The sequence below is a fragment of the Pungitius pungitius genome, chromosome 19, assembly GCF_949316345.1.
Source record: "Pungitius pungitius chromosome 19, fPunPun2.1, whole genome shotgun sequence".
Lineage (NCBI taxonomy): Eukaryota > Metazoa > Chordata > Actinopteri > Perciformes > Gasterosteidae > Pungitius > Pungitius pungitius.
In genome coordinates, this window is record NC_084918.1 from 11,340,413 (window position 1) to 11,354,984 (window position 14,572).

The following is a 14,572-nucleotide window of genomic DNA, read 5'->3' on the forward strand; positions in this document are numbered from 1 at the left end:
CATATCCATTGCAGCGATTACGATTGTATAAGTGAGCACTACGTCGCTGCCACGTATGAAGAAATACATAAAAGAACATTTATTAAAAGTTCGCCACAACCTGGATTCGAACCGTGTCGCGCAAAATAACGTTGTGCCACAAAGCAGCTGCGTTACACACTCGGCCAACCGAGCTTATAGGATTCTAGCTGATTTGTATACTTTTAATAAAGTTGTATATCGTCAGTGGCAAGCAAACGTTTTGGTTCAGGGTGAACATTATATGTTATATGTTATGTATTTCTTAATACATTTCCACACTGATGGCATAAAGAAGAGTTAAAGCCCCGTTATTATTGGACATGGCTACAATCCGAAGCCCAAGGTGTATTGGGTGCTCGCTCCTTTTGCTTGATGCACGCTCCTGATCTTGAATTTAGAATCGATTGCTCTACCTTAGGGTCCCGGATGTTGGTGTGTCGCGGCTGAATATTGTAACCTTCATTTCTTTTGCGGCTGAATATTTTAACAGTTTTCTTTTTTTAGGTTGACTTTTTTTTCAGTGCTTTTATGTTGAAAAACATCAGGTACATAATTTCAACACATAAATATTCAGTGCTAGAAATTAAATCACCTTTTTATTTCAACTCCCGATGGCACAGATTTACTTCCATACTATTTACCTTTTAAGTTTTCCCTACCATTATAACAGGGGGCGCGCCTACCCTGAAAAAGTGTGCAAATAAAAAAAATAAAAATATATATTTTTTAAATTTCAATTTCAGTTTGTTGTTATTTTTCCACGCAGGGCAGCACACTAACTTTATTATGTTGTGCATAAGGCCGTGTGGCGGCTCAGCAGCGGAGCAGAGAGGGCCAACTAATATGCCGCCCACCCCCGGACTGGTTTTGCCTGTGGAGGCCAATTCAAGTTCCTCCCTCTTGATCTCTCTGACTGGCTCTTCACATAGTGTTGGCTTTAGTTAGAGTCATTACAGTACATGTCATTTAGCTGACGCTTTATTCCAAAGCGAATACAAACTCAAAACAAGAAAGTGCATTTTCATCAAATAAGCCGATTAACCACTTGCTAAAGTTAAGAGCCATTATACGTACAAGTGCTACAATTTGTTTAGTGTTTTTATTGCAAGGAGATATTCACAGATGAGACCAGGTTCAATTGAGCACTTGTGATAGACGTGAAAGGGTCTGAAGAAGCCAAGGAGAACACTATGCTGCCTGCAAAAGCGTGACTGTTTTAATTGTGAGTCAGTGATGGTCTGGGGAAGCATATCCATGGCCGGACGCACAAAACTCTACCCACTGGAGAACTGCAGTCTGACCATTGCTATGGCTAAGCAGTGGCTCAGTAATTTGAAGATGGTTCGGATTTAAAGTATCCGATGAGCAACAAAACTACGTTATATGTAGGGAGTGCCATAAACAGGTTACAGTAGGGTTGCCAACCGTCCCGTATTACCCGGGACATCCCGAATTATGGGCAACTATGGTTTGTCCCGTAGACCGCTAGCACACTCGAAGAGTGTGTGAAACTGCGCGCTGCAGAAGCCGCACCCCAGAAACAACCCGAACAAGCTCCAGCCACGAAACAAAGCTCACTGTAAATCTCATTTTACCGCAGTGTGCCTTATGAAAAGAAAAGTGACAAGTGGTGTACTATAACGAAAGAGGTGTCCTATCACATTGCTAAAGATATGGTCCCTGTTGCAACTGTTGAACAAGTCGGATTCAAAATGCTAGATATGAGCTTCCCAGTCGCAACTACTTTGCAAGAGAAGCACTGCCAAAAATGTATACTGAAGTCAGGCAGAGCCTTGCTGACAGGCCCGCTAATGTGACCCATTTTGCATTGACCAGCGATATGTGGTCGAGCAGGATGTGTGAGCCCTACATGAGCGTGACAGTTCACTTCATTCAAGACTGGGAGATGAAAACAGGATTTTTTTAAAGATATTTTTTTATTTATATGTGCACTTTATGGAGCTTTGTTTTCAAAAAATACTCCTGTTATACACTATTTATGTTTACATATTACTATTTGAACGGCTGAGCATTTGTTTATTGTTTAATTTATTATTCATTTTTATGTGATTTTGCAACTCCTTACTGAAATAGCTGGTTTCAATTAAACGACTGATGACATGTCATATTTGGCTTTGACATTTGTGTTCAGGTTTTCTTCCCTTTAATGAGGAGAAAATATCGGGATATATACCGTATATCGATATCCAGCCAAAATATACTGGGATATGACTTTTGGTCTATATCGCCCAGCCCTATGCAGTAGGTACTGGGTTCCTCCTGATGCATAACAATGCCCGCCCTGATGTGGCAAGAATATGCAGCCAGGACCTGGAGGATGAAGGAATTGATATAATTGAATGGCCCTCACGATCTTGAACCCATTTCGGTCCATCACATGCCGCCAGATTGCTCCTCAGACTTTACAGGAGTTAACTGATGCCCTTAAAATTACCTGGGAGGATATTCACAAGACAAGTATATACGTATGTACATGGTGTCTTGTGGATGTCCTCTTATGGATGACCAAAATGGGTTTAAGATCGTAAGCACCATTCATTATTATACATAGATATATATCGCGAGATTAATGTTTTCTTGAAAAAAGAAAAAATATTATTTTTTGGGGGCGGAGATGGATGGCTCTTGTTTGAAAATGTCAACAGGCTTGTCTGTTTGAGTAGCTGGCTGAAAGCAAAGAAGTAGTAGGCTTACCTTTTATTGGTAACTGTTACGGTTCATCGTTTCCGAAATAAGAGGCCTGACTGCTTTGTTCACAGCAAACTTGAAAAAAAGAAATAAATAAGCCATGGTTTAACTGCACTGTAGACTGAAGTCCTTGTTTACCTGAAATGTGCATTTTATCATTTTATTTTGGACTATTGTCTATTTGGAATGCTGTTTTTCAGTAAAATAAAAAAATTGCATAAAGCAAGCCAATCCACTTTTCCATGTTGAAAAGAGTGTAACCTTTTCCTCAGTCTCCTATAAAGGTCTAGTTCAAATCGTGGCAGTGGCAACTCGCTGAGGTGCCGCGGTGATTCGTGGCAACTGCCTCGACTCTGTGGCAACTGCCTCGTGTGTTTACTCGGTCAAGGGAGGTAGCTCGAGCAGTGCCATGAGTTCAGGTACCGGTCCCTCGGTCGGGGGAGCTAAATGGAAAGATGCATCGAGTTATATGAGCGTTACTACGATATATGGGATTGATTCCTCAGCTGGTAGCGGTACCGGGACTTTAAGGGAGAGGTCCCACGACTGCTAAGGGAGCCTTAGCCTCGGTCGAGGCAAGCAGCTCGAGCAGTACCGCGAGATCAGGTACCGGTCCCTCGGTCGGTGGAGCTAAATGGACAGATGCATCGAGTTAAATGAGCGTTACTACGATGTATGGGATCGATTCCTCGGCTGGTAGCGGTACTGGGACTTTAAGGGAGCGGTGCCACGACTGCTAAGGGAGCCTTAGCCTTGGTCGAGGCAGGCAGCTCGAGCGGTGTGTAAAGGTAACTGTGCTACGGAGGGTGAGGGTGCTGCGATTGTTTGGGGGAAGTGTAGTTTCCGTTACTTTTAGTATTTCAACAATATATGACCGTATAATACATTTTAAGTGAGTTCCCGCGTCTACACGACAACTGCGTCGACTGTTCCCGTTTTCTTTTCATATATTGACAATACTATGCGGTCATTGAGAGTATTAGTATTGTTAGTTGTAATTGGTTTAGTCATAAAACGCCGATAAGTGACAATGGCTTCCCGTTTAAGTCCAGCTAAGATAATATGGGCTAAGACCAGTTTGCACTTGTTGCCTTGGTAACAAAAAAAAAAATCCGGCAGCTCCCCGAAGGAATGCAATTTGTAAATATGGGTAAGATGCATTTTAACGTTTAAAATATCATGAGATCAAGATCCCATAAAACCTAAATTTTTTATATATATGTGTGTCAGAGATGGGGACTCGAGTTGGAGACTCTGACTCGAGTGCGACTCGAGTCGCACACACGGTGACTTCAGACTCGACCTTGAGCTTTGGGACTCGTGAACAATGTTTAATTTTAGGAAATATCTGATGAGCTCGCTATACCGCTCCCTCCGTTACCTGCCTACGTAACACGTACATTGACATACAGTATATTGCTGGCTGCGCACGCGCGGCCACACACGAGACAGATGTCGAATGCACTGGCCGCTTGTCACGCGGTGGTGCGTATCTGGCGGAAAGGATCCACACGCAGAGGGAAGTCACAGAAATGAGGGTTTTAATTATCAACTGAAACAACGAGCCGAGCTCGAAGGCAAAACATAGAACGAAAATGTATCCTCTAAGGGACCAGCTAAGCAAAAGGCAAAACACAAGGTAATCCTCCGGGCGGGGAGGTCTCCTCCATGAAGAGGGAAGCTCGACAGGAGCCCACGGGATGCAGCTTCCGCGGCGCGACGCTGGAGATCGGGCGGGCAGGACTAGGCTGTGCGTAAGAGACAGCGGGGTCTTGAGGCTGCTGGACAAGGCAAGAACTCGACTTACAATAACAATCCGACAAGACACAAAGGGAACACATGCAAGATATAGACAGGGTGATTAGACATGACGAGAAACAGGTGTAACAGCAAACGGGGCGGGCACTGATTGGAATGAGCGGCAGGTGGATGGGAAGACTACGTCAGAAGTGGGTGTGTGCGCTAAGGTGAGACTAATGGGTAAATGAGTGTGTCAGTGAGTGTGTATGGCAGAGGGGGAGAGAGAGGGAGAGACCCGGATCCTGACACCGCTGCTGGGTGGCGCTGACGGGGAGGCTGGGGTGCCGCTGGCGGTCCGACCGACGGTTCGCTGACGTCGGGACATATGCGTTCCAGCGGCGGACCGTTTACTCTGCGATCTCCTTAAACTGTCTCTGCTCTGCTCACTGAAGCAAAACAATACGTACACATCCCGTCGGACCAGGATTATTTATTTATATCCGTTCATGAACTTTTTCTCCTCGTTACCCTGGTAACCGCTGTCATGACAGACGGTTGCGTCAATTCTTACTGTGAAAATCTACGTACTTCCGGTTTAGCGGCTACACTTCGTATTTTCATTTTATGGGAAAATCCACAAAAAAACATTAAGTAAAGAGTAAAGGAGGAGTAAAAAGTTGTTGGTATGTTTTTTTTTACGGTAAAAGGGACGTTGATAAGAGATGGGGACTCGAGTTTGAGACTCGGACTCGAGTCGCACACACGGTGACTTCAGACTCGTCCTCGAAAGACTTCAGACTCGACTCGGACTCGCGAGCATCTCTGATGTGTGTGTATATTTGTATAACTTTTTTTCTGTTCATTCAAACAGGACACTTGTTTGGGGAGGCAGTAAGAACAATCTGACCACATGACGCCCAAACAACATAATTTCAGCTTTTGTAAACCACACGTGATCGATCAGTTTTCCACAGTTCCTGTCTTGCAGTTCCTGTGGTGAGCGCAACTGCCACAACTTTCCGCGGCAGTCACCACGACTTGCTGCAGCAGCTGGCATAGCTTGCAAAGAAGTCATCTCGACATGCAGCTGTACAATAACAATTAACGTCTTAGAGAGTCACTGTTTGTCGCTTGTATAAACAAATATAAGAAGGATGACTACTTCTAAGTCAGTGTGTTAATATGTATATATAATGTGTTACACATTTTTTTCACATCATTCAAGTTATTTAGCCACAAGAGTATATAGTATATCTTTAGTTTGTTGTTGTTTACTATGTTTTTGCACTTTTTAATATCACTCTATACTTTTTGTAAACAGTAACAGGACTTAACTTTATTAATTTATTGTGAGAAGTAATTTGTTTGCCTGGCTGTTTTTTCAGACACTAGTCTGCTGGTGTAGTTACTTTTGTGACACATATAGCACTGCCTGCTTATGTTGCCTAAATTTTGTGAATATAACCCTTATATCAGGGATGGGCAACTTCAACGGTTGAGGGGGCAGCGCACTTCCTAGCAAGATTTATGACAAAAATGGCCCGGGGCCGCCAGTTGCCCATCCCTCCTTTATATCATCATGTGAATTCAGAGTTTTTTTTTTTTGTTATATAGCTTGAAGAAATGCATGTTATTTTCTAGTCATCAAATAAAATGTGTAAAATTATATATCATTGTCTAATTTACTTTTAAACCTTCAAACAAATCCAATTGTGTGTTTGACTCATTGTTGAAGTGTTTCAATGTGATTTATGTGTTCTAGCCTAAACAATTTATTTGGTGAAAACAGCTATTAAATTATACGTACTATTTCCAAAGTGCAAAGACTTGATCAAAGTTTGTCACACACACGCAAAATGAACAAATACTCTTTGCATTTCAACACAGATATTGGCAAAATAACAAGAGACCCTGTAGTCCTGCCTCTTGATTACGACAATGCTATAATACAACACAGATTCATTATCTGAAGGCATAATATACCAACAACATGATTTGTCCAAGCTGATCAAAAAAATAATCGACAAGTTCCGGTTAATCATTTTTTTTCATTCATTCTAAATGGAGTGTAATTTAATTGTGGGTGAGCATGCGTATCTGCAACATTACTTAATTGACTGTCACAATGCTGGCTACAGCTGCTAAACAGCAGTTTTGCACGTCAAGTTGACATCACTGTAATCACAGAATCTGGTAGTTCATTCAAAGACATAATATCTTTCGCAGTGCTGAAGACACGTCAGGAGGGTGACTGAGAAAGCAAAGTAGTGGTAAGAAATGTTCAAATCTTTGCAATAAAAAACCAAGATGCAAATACAGAGATGATTTTGAGTCCAGTAATTTATATAGATGTAAATACTGGTAACTCAGATTATATACTGATATTCAATTTTAAATGGGTATTGATGGCTTGATTATTGTTTGTTCATATAATCACATACCCATTATTTCACTTTTAGGTGTTAAATGAAACAGATTTTCATGTATTATTAATGAATTATTGTTGTATTTGTTTAATTTGTACCTCAAATGCTCTATAACTTTTAATAATTAATTTGTTACGACAAACGTTGGATATACTGTATATTTTAATTGTTTACTGCAGGATAATGTTCTACTAGGAGACTGCCTGACCGCAGCTGACTGGTGTCGCAAGACACAATTTCATGGAAGATTGAAACTTCCCGCTGTCCTTCCCATGGAAGAGGAAGAACAAGAGGAAACTCTTCAGGACCTCCACAATTGGGAAGATGACCTAAACGAGGACTCTCCAGCAGAGCTTTTTACCTTTATTTTCGAACAAAAGAAGCACTACCAAAAGTTCTGCACTGCAATGCTAGATGAAAAAAAATTGAAAGGATTTGCAAAGTTTGAGCAACAGTAGTGCTGACAATTTGCTCAAACTAGTGGACGCACACCTCAAGATGTGCAATTGAAAATATATAAATATATGAAGCATTTTGAATTAAAAGATTTGGTTTGTTACATCTGTGTTCCTTATTTTCTTATGTTTCAAGCATTCTTGCCCCTCAAAATGACCTTTGCCAAAAGGGTGACCTGCCAAAATAAAAAAAAATGTTTGGGCTTGTATTGTAAACCTCTTGTGTGGAATGAATTTATGTCAATTTGATTTACCTACCAAGACAAAAAGAGACAAATATATACTTAGTAGTAGGTGTCACCATAACTATAATTGGAATGTACATACGTAAGCTATGTAGATAGATATGCAAGAATACACAACTTATGTCTTCCTATTACCACAATTACATTAATACTAATCCAAATCGTCACATGGCTATCTTCAGGGAGGAGAGGAGACTAAAACATGGCAGTTGATTAACAATACATTTCTTTTTCATGGCAAATGGTGTTTTTTTTTCCCACCACCATCCAACGGGTACATAGTGTGTACAAAGTGTATGATCCTTTGATAACTACTACAGTTCTGTCAAGACAGACATAAAAGAAAATAAGTTACATGAAAATGTGTCCATTGGTATATAGTACAAAAATATGTATATCTATCAAAAAGATTTCAGGGGTTCTGTAAGATAATTTAAAAAGAGAAGGATTGAACAAACGCATCAGAGGCACGTGTTCAAAAATTGGAAGCCTGGATGGGGACGTCTGGAAGAATTCAGCCAAACAACTTCTCTCGTTCTGGTAGATATATTCATCAGATCACAGGTCAAGTATAAGCGCTGCGTTTGCAAAGGCAGGAGCAATCCTGCCGGCCCGCAGGCCGGAAGAACACACTAACTAACATCAGCAAGAACATCATGTTTTATAACCCGAAAGACAAAGAAAAGATTCCTATTGGCCCTAAGCTGGCGTAGGGGAGGATCTTCCTCCCCCCGCATCTAAAGATCCGGTCACATTCAATGTCCAGACCATCTAGCCCAGGGATGGGCAACTTCCATGATGAGGAGGGCCACAATTTTTTCAGGAGGACCATTGGAGGGCCACATGACCGCGCACTTGAAATAATTGGATATGAAAAACACTACAAATGATTCTCAATTAGATTTTTTTTAATATGAATTTATACCTGTGTGTTTACTGCACCAACATACAACTATTTTCTGCATAAATGCATTTTAATTTAGCAAGACAAATAGTTTGCTTAAAAAAGTGCAAAAAGTAACTTGAACTCCTTCATATCAAAGAACAAAGTTTGCTTAAAAAACTGATTGCAAATAGTTTCTGCTTATAAAATAAATGCATTGTAACATGTCCTTCATAAGACAAAACATGCTTAAAAAATAAGTGCAAAAGGCATTTGAACTCATTCATCACAAACAACAAAAAAGATTTTTTTAAACTTATTGCAAATAGCTCTCATTCAATAATAGCAGAAAACCACAGAGGCCCAACATTAATTGAAGCTAATGAGAGAGCTGTGGTTTGGCCTGCTGGCTCACAATGGATTGGATGTCAATGTCAATGTTTGTGGTCCCAATGCGCATCAAATGAAACAGTGTATCGTCGGTGAGTCTATTTCTCTCTTTGGACTTTATGTGCTTCATGGTGGAAAAACTGCTCTCGCAAATGTAAGTGCTCCCAAACATACTGGCCATTGAGAGGGCGAAATCTCGGAGACGTGGAAAACGTGCCTCGGGAAGAAGTCTCCAAAATGAAATCCCCCTCTCGTTGCGCTTTGCTTGAAAAAACGGGTCTGCCTGCAGCTCGCAGAGTTCGAGCTGCAGCTCCGATGGTTGCGCGCTGATCACAGCAGAAAGGGGGTCAGTGAATAGCGCAATTCGTGGTTGCATCTCGTCAAAATCTTGAAAACGATCGTTGAATTGCTCCTGTAATTTTTCGAGGTCTGCTTTGTATTTCTGGATTTGTTTTTCAGACCTGGGGCTAGCTTTGCGAATCTCATCGCACGCGGGAAATGTGCCAGATTTACACGAGGGGAAGAAAACCCATCTATGAATAGCCCGAGCTTGCGCTGAAATGCGGTCATGTGAGAATAGAGATCACACACCGTTTGATCTCTCCCCTGTAAGAGTGTGTTGAGGTGATTTAGATGCGCGCTGATATCTGTCAGAAAGGCCATGTCACAAACAAACCGTGTGTCTTTGAGCTGCGCGCAATATGCACTTGTATCGACACTAACGCTGTTCTCCAAGAACACTGGTATTTCCGATCGCAGTGCAAAAAAACGCTCCAGACACTTTCCTCGACTCATCCACCTGATATCCGTGTGCAGTTGCAGGTCGCCATACTCGGCATCCACTTCATCCAAAAAGGTGATGAACCTCCGGTGACTTAGCGACCTGTTCCCTCCTCGGATGAGATTGGTGACTTTTGTCACCAACTCCATGACTTGGCCAAAGTCCAATGTCTTTGCACAGAGGGCTTCCTGAAACGATTAGAAAAAATAGTTGCCGTTAGAAAATATATTGCTCGTATGTCGTTCCATTTTATGTAACCACGGCGCAACGGGCCTACAGTAGCCTGCATCTCACAATTAATATGACGCTACTCACCTGGTGGACGATGCAGTGCAGTATTGGGCAGTTTACTCCACTCTGCCTGAGTAGTCCCGCGAAACCTCTGTGTCTTCCCTGCATCGCAGGTGCGCCATCCGTGACAACTGTTGACAGCTTTTCAAAGCCACCATATTCACCCACAGCACTGGTAACGGCGTTGAATATATCGCTGCCTTTAGTGGTGTCGTGCAGAGATGCCAATTTCAGTAACTCCTCGTGCACATCAAATGCATTGTCAATCGTTCTCGCAAAAAACATCAGTTGGCTAACATCCGTCACATCTGTACTCTCATCCAAAGCTAATGAGAAGTATTTGCAGTCCTGCATGATTTGTTTCATTTTCACATCGACGTGATTGTGGATGTCAAAAATCTGCGTGTTACTGTGCGCCGGGATAAGGACACAGCTTCAAAATTTTTAGCTGTGTTGTTGTCGCCAAAGGCTTTGGCCATTTTCACCGCGCACCTCTTGACCACCTCTCCATCCGACAGTGGCTTCTTTGCCCTGGCAAGTTCGAGTGCCACATCATAAGACGCTGTGATGGCTGACTCTTGACACGTTGTAGCTTTTGTGAAAAAGTGCTGCTGTTTACCTACTTTTGATTTGAGGTCTGCTACTACTGCGGCTCTGGCAGCTCCCGTGTACTTCTCGTACTTAACCTTATGCAAGGTGTTGTAATGTCGATTCAAGTTATAATCTTTTAGGGCTGATAATGTCTCCAAGCAAACTAGACACATTGGTTTTCCTTTGAATTCGGTGAAGAGGTACTCTTCTTCCCATTTTGTCTGAAAAATGCGATTTTCTCGGTCAAGTTTTCTCTTTATGCCACTGCTAGTGGCCATGACTGTTGACGTTCTTCTTCTCTGTTGTTGTAAAGCGGCCGTGCCCGCTATTGTCTGGGAACGGTGCGCCCTCTATCGGTCAAAAATGTAATTACTTTTTTTTTTTTTTTTTTTTTTTAATTATTAAAATTTAAAATTATTATTGATCTATTCAAGGGCCGCACTGAGTGATGACGAGGGCCGCGTGCGGCCCGCGGGCCGCCAGTTGCCCATCCCTGATCTAGCCTAACGTAAACAATGAATAGAGTGTGGATGTTGGATCGTGTGGTGTGAACCCCCCCTTATCTTACACATCTGCTGGTTGACCCGCTGACCTTGCTTCCTTAGTCAGGACAGAAACCGTTCCCATATACTGTATGTAACCCAAGAAGCTTCTGTCTATACGTCTGTTTTCTAGTTCTCAACGACATCAGTCAGGGCACCCCTCTGCCGCCAGACTGTCTGGCCTTGCTGGCACATCCTGCTTGGTCTCTGACTTGAAAATCTTCAGAAAAACAGGGCAAAGATTTCCTAACTCAGCACTAAGAAAAAAGCTTTTGATTATCAGTTCATATTATTTCAAATGTTATAATGCATCTTATCTATATTTTAACTGGTTTTAGTCCGTAGTAGCTCAGCTGGACTTAAACGGGAAGTCATTGTTTCACTTATCGGCGTTTTATGACTAAATAAATTACAAATAACACTAGTACTGTTAAAGAGCGTATTGTATTGTCACCTGCTGGCCAATTATAAAACATAAATGTCACCTATTTGGCAAACAAAAACGGCAAGTGTCGAGGCACCACTGCCGACAAGTCGAGGCAGTTGTCGTAAAAACGGCAAACCGTCGAGGCACTACTACTGCAAAGTCGAGGCAGCTGCCTCGGGGTCAAGGCAGTTGGCACAAATCACCGCGGCAGTTGCCACAGAGTCGAGGCAGTTGCCACGAATCACCGCGGCACCGCAGCCTGCAACAGCAAGTGCCTCAGCGAGTTGCCACTGCCACGATTTGCGCTAGCTCCTACTGCAGTCTCCTCGAATTCTGTCTGATCATCTAGGTTCGGGTAAGGAGTTTGGCAGTAGCACTAAAGCACGAGAGCAATAGATCCCCCCAGCCCACGTAACACACAACACAGAATGCGGTATAAATGTATCATATATTCAAACATTAAATGCTCAGCTTACACTTGTTTAAATGAAATGCAGTTACTTCCACATTTAAATTAAATTCCCACTATGAACAAAATCAGTTGACCTATGCAAGTTAAATTAAAATTAATGTGTTCTTTTCCTCCCTTAATGGGTTTAATAGTCATTATTCTCCTCTGTTTCCGTTGTCTGTTCCGGTTTATTGACTTCCAGGGGCCCCCAAAAAGAAATGCCGAGATCTCAGGAAATAAAAGGAAAAAATAGGTTTCAACTGAACTGTGTCACTCCTCAAGACTGAACCTGATGTCCACACTGCGGTCCAGATGAAGGACATGTTCACATTGAGTCTTAGAACATCCCCAAATTTTCCAAGAATATTCTAACTTTAGGGGGCGCTATAGTGATTCTCTGTATTTTTTGCACTTTCCTTCATTTTTTGCATTTACAAATAAACGATCTCCTTCGAGAGTTTAATTCCGATCAATTTCAAAATTAGGCAAGTTGATCCTGACACCCGTGGGGTCAAAAGTGAACTGCAACTAACGATTATTTTAATAATCGATTAATCTGTCGATTATTTGTTTGATCGATGAATCGGATAAAAACAAAACATTAATTTTCAACCCTTTATTGAAAAATAGAACTGACAGTGCAAAACAAATTTAGAAAGTGCACAAACAGATTGCTCCTTGAACATCCCTAAGTAAGAAAAAAAATGGACTAAAATGTACCTTTTGTGTGACAGAGCTGTCAGACAGTGTTGCTGTTACAGGCCACCTTTGCTCAAGCAGTCGCCATATCATGTAGCATGTGCTATTCCACCTGGTGCTTACGTCTTGAACAAGGCTGTGCTCAGGTGTGTTCATTTGCTGTTGTTTCTCTCTGAGCTTACTGCTGGCTAGCTCCCTTTTCTTAAAATGTTCTACCAGACATCTTGCAGCCCCGACAGCTTTTTCAATGCCTGGATACTTCAACGCAGCATTGATCACAAGTTGCAAAGTATGGCCAGTGCATCAGACAGAGAACCACACATTTGCCGCAGCCACAATGTTAGCACCATTGTCATGGACTATGGCAATGATTTTGCTACCAGGAATTTCAAATCTGGCCACTACCTGCTCCAACCACTCTGCAATGTTAGATGCAGTATGCATGTCCTGCAGTGGCATGGTGGTGAGGGAGATTGACTGCATGTCCCAGTCATCTGTGATGTAGTGGCGTGTAACGCCATGGTAGGCTCCAGTTGCTACACTTGTCAGACATCAGTGTTAAGAGCAAGTTTGCTGTTGTTGGTGTTTATTGCAGTCTTCACTTCCGTGAATATCTCTTCATATTTTCTCTCCATGAGCTTTGTGAAGTGGGTCCTGGAGGGCAAAGTATAACCAGGGTTTAAGTTGTGTATCATTTTAGTGAAGCCGTCATCTTCAACCATCGACAGAGGTCTCATGTCGGTGAGAAGCATGTTGAGGATACTATCCGTCAAGACAGCAGCTTGCTGTGGTGTACATGATGCATTTCCCATCAAGAAGCCTCTCATGGTTTGCTGTTTTTTTCTGGAATCAAAAAGATAGTATTAGTATGTGTAATAGCACAAAACATAACAGATTTGTTCACTTCACATAAAAAAGATCTTGGAATGAGATGGCTAGCGTTTAGTCCACTGTCAATAATAGCCTAATTTAGAGATCACTTTTTTTAACAGACTACAGGCCGGGGCGGCGCCCGGGCGTCTGGGTCTCGGGGCGTCGTGGCATGGGGCACCGGGCTCTGCGGCGGCTGCGTGGCGTGGGGCTGTGCGGCTCCGGCGTCATGGCGGGGGGAGCCGGAACCCCTGACCCCACCCCCCCCTCAAGGGCCGGATCCCAGACGGCCCCCAGGGGTGGGGGGGAGAGAACCTAGGGACGGGAGGGAGGGGGCACGATCAGGGGTCGTGGGGACGGGCGGGGACGGGCTGGGACTGGCGTCTTGGGGCCGAGTCAGGAGCCAGGACTGGGGGGGGTTTGTGGTCTCCTCCCCCTCCTCTCCTCGGGTTGAGGAGATCCCGGAGCTTGAAGTACTCTTGCTGGTAGCTCCTGGGACCGAAAACGAAGTTGGTCTTCTGCTGGAAAAATGGGCTCCTCAAATCAAGGTAGTCGGGGCCCAAATCGCTCCAGGAGTCTGCCGAGTCCTTAGGTGGTCGCGTCATTCTGTCAGGGAGCGGTGCTGGTGCAGGCTGAAGGCAGGACTAAAATGCAGGATCTTCCAAAGGTGCTCTTTATTCATCAACAAAAGCCAAAGGACGTGCACCAACGACGACGGACATAGACAATGACGGGATAAGGGACAACAGGCACACAGGGCTTAAATACACTAGGGAGGTGCAGGTGATTGGACACAGGTGGAAACAATCAGGCAATCACAGGACAAGGCAGGAAGTGAAGTTACCCAGGGACACAAGAGACGTGATAACTACAACATAAGACAGGAAGCAGAACCAAATCGTGACACATATACAAATCAGCACAGACAACATTGCGTAAAAAGACCCCAAAAAAGCCAGAAAGGACTGGTCAAAACATTTAGAATTACATAATATTCATATGCTGGAAACTGACATATGGTGCCGCGACCGTTAATCTGCACTTTAACTAG

General features: G+C 43.0%; 1 protein-coding gene across 1 annotated transcript; it reads right to left on the bottom strand.

Moving 5' to 3' along the window:
• Positions 1-8,858: 8,858 nt before the first annotated feature.
• LOC134107509 (general transcription factor II-I repeat domain-containing protein 2A-like) lies at positions 8,859-10,885 on the bottom strand. Its single transcript, XM_062559343.1, has 3 exons — positions 9,966-10,885; positions 9,399-9,838; positions 8,859-9,195 (listed from the first exon to the last, which is right to left on the bottom strand). Exons 1-3 carry the CDS (start codon positions 10,305-10,307, stop codon positions 8,859-8,861), a joined length of 1,119 nt encoding a protein of 372 aa, XP_062415327.1. The 5' UTR covers positions 10,308-10,885.
• Positions 10,886-14,572: the final 3,687 nt, after the last annotated feature.

Bases quoted from the DNA above. Each gene is read 5' to 3' on its own strand.
- LOC134107509 (XM_062559343.1), bottom strand. From the start codon at position 10,307: ATGAAACAAATCATGCAGGACTGCAAATACTTCTCATTAGCTTTGGAT. The intron at 9,839-9,965 runs GTGAGTAGCGTC...TAATCGTTTCAG, and splicing joins TGCACTGCATCGTCCACCAG to GAAGCCCTCTGTGCAAAGAC. The intron at 9,196-9,398 runs GTTTTCTTCCCC...TGCTGTGATCAG, and splicing joins CTCGGGCTATTCATAGATGG to CGCGCAACCATCGGAGCTGC.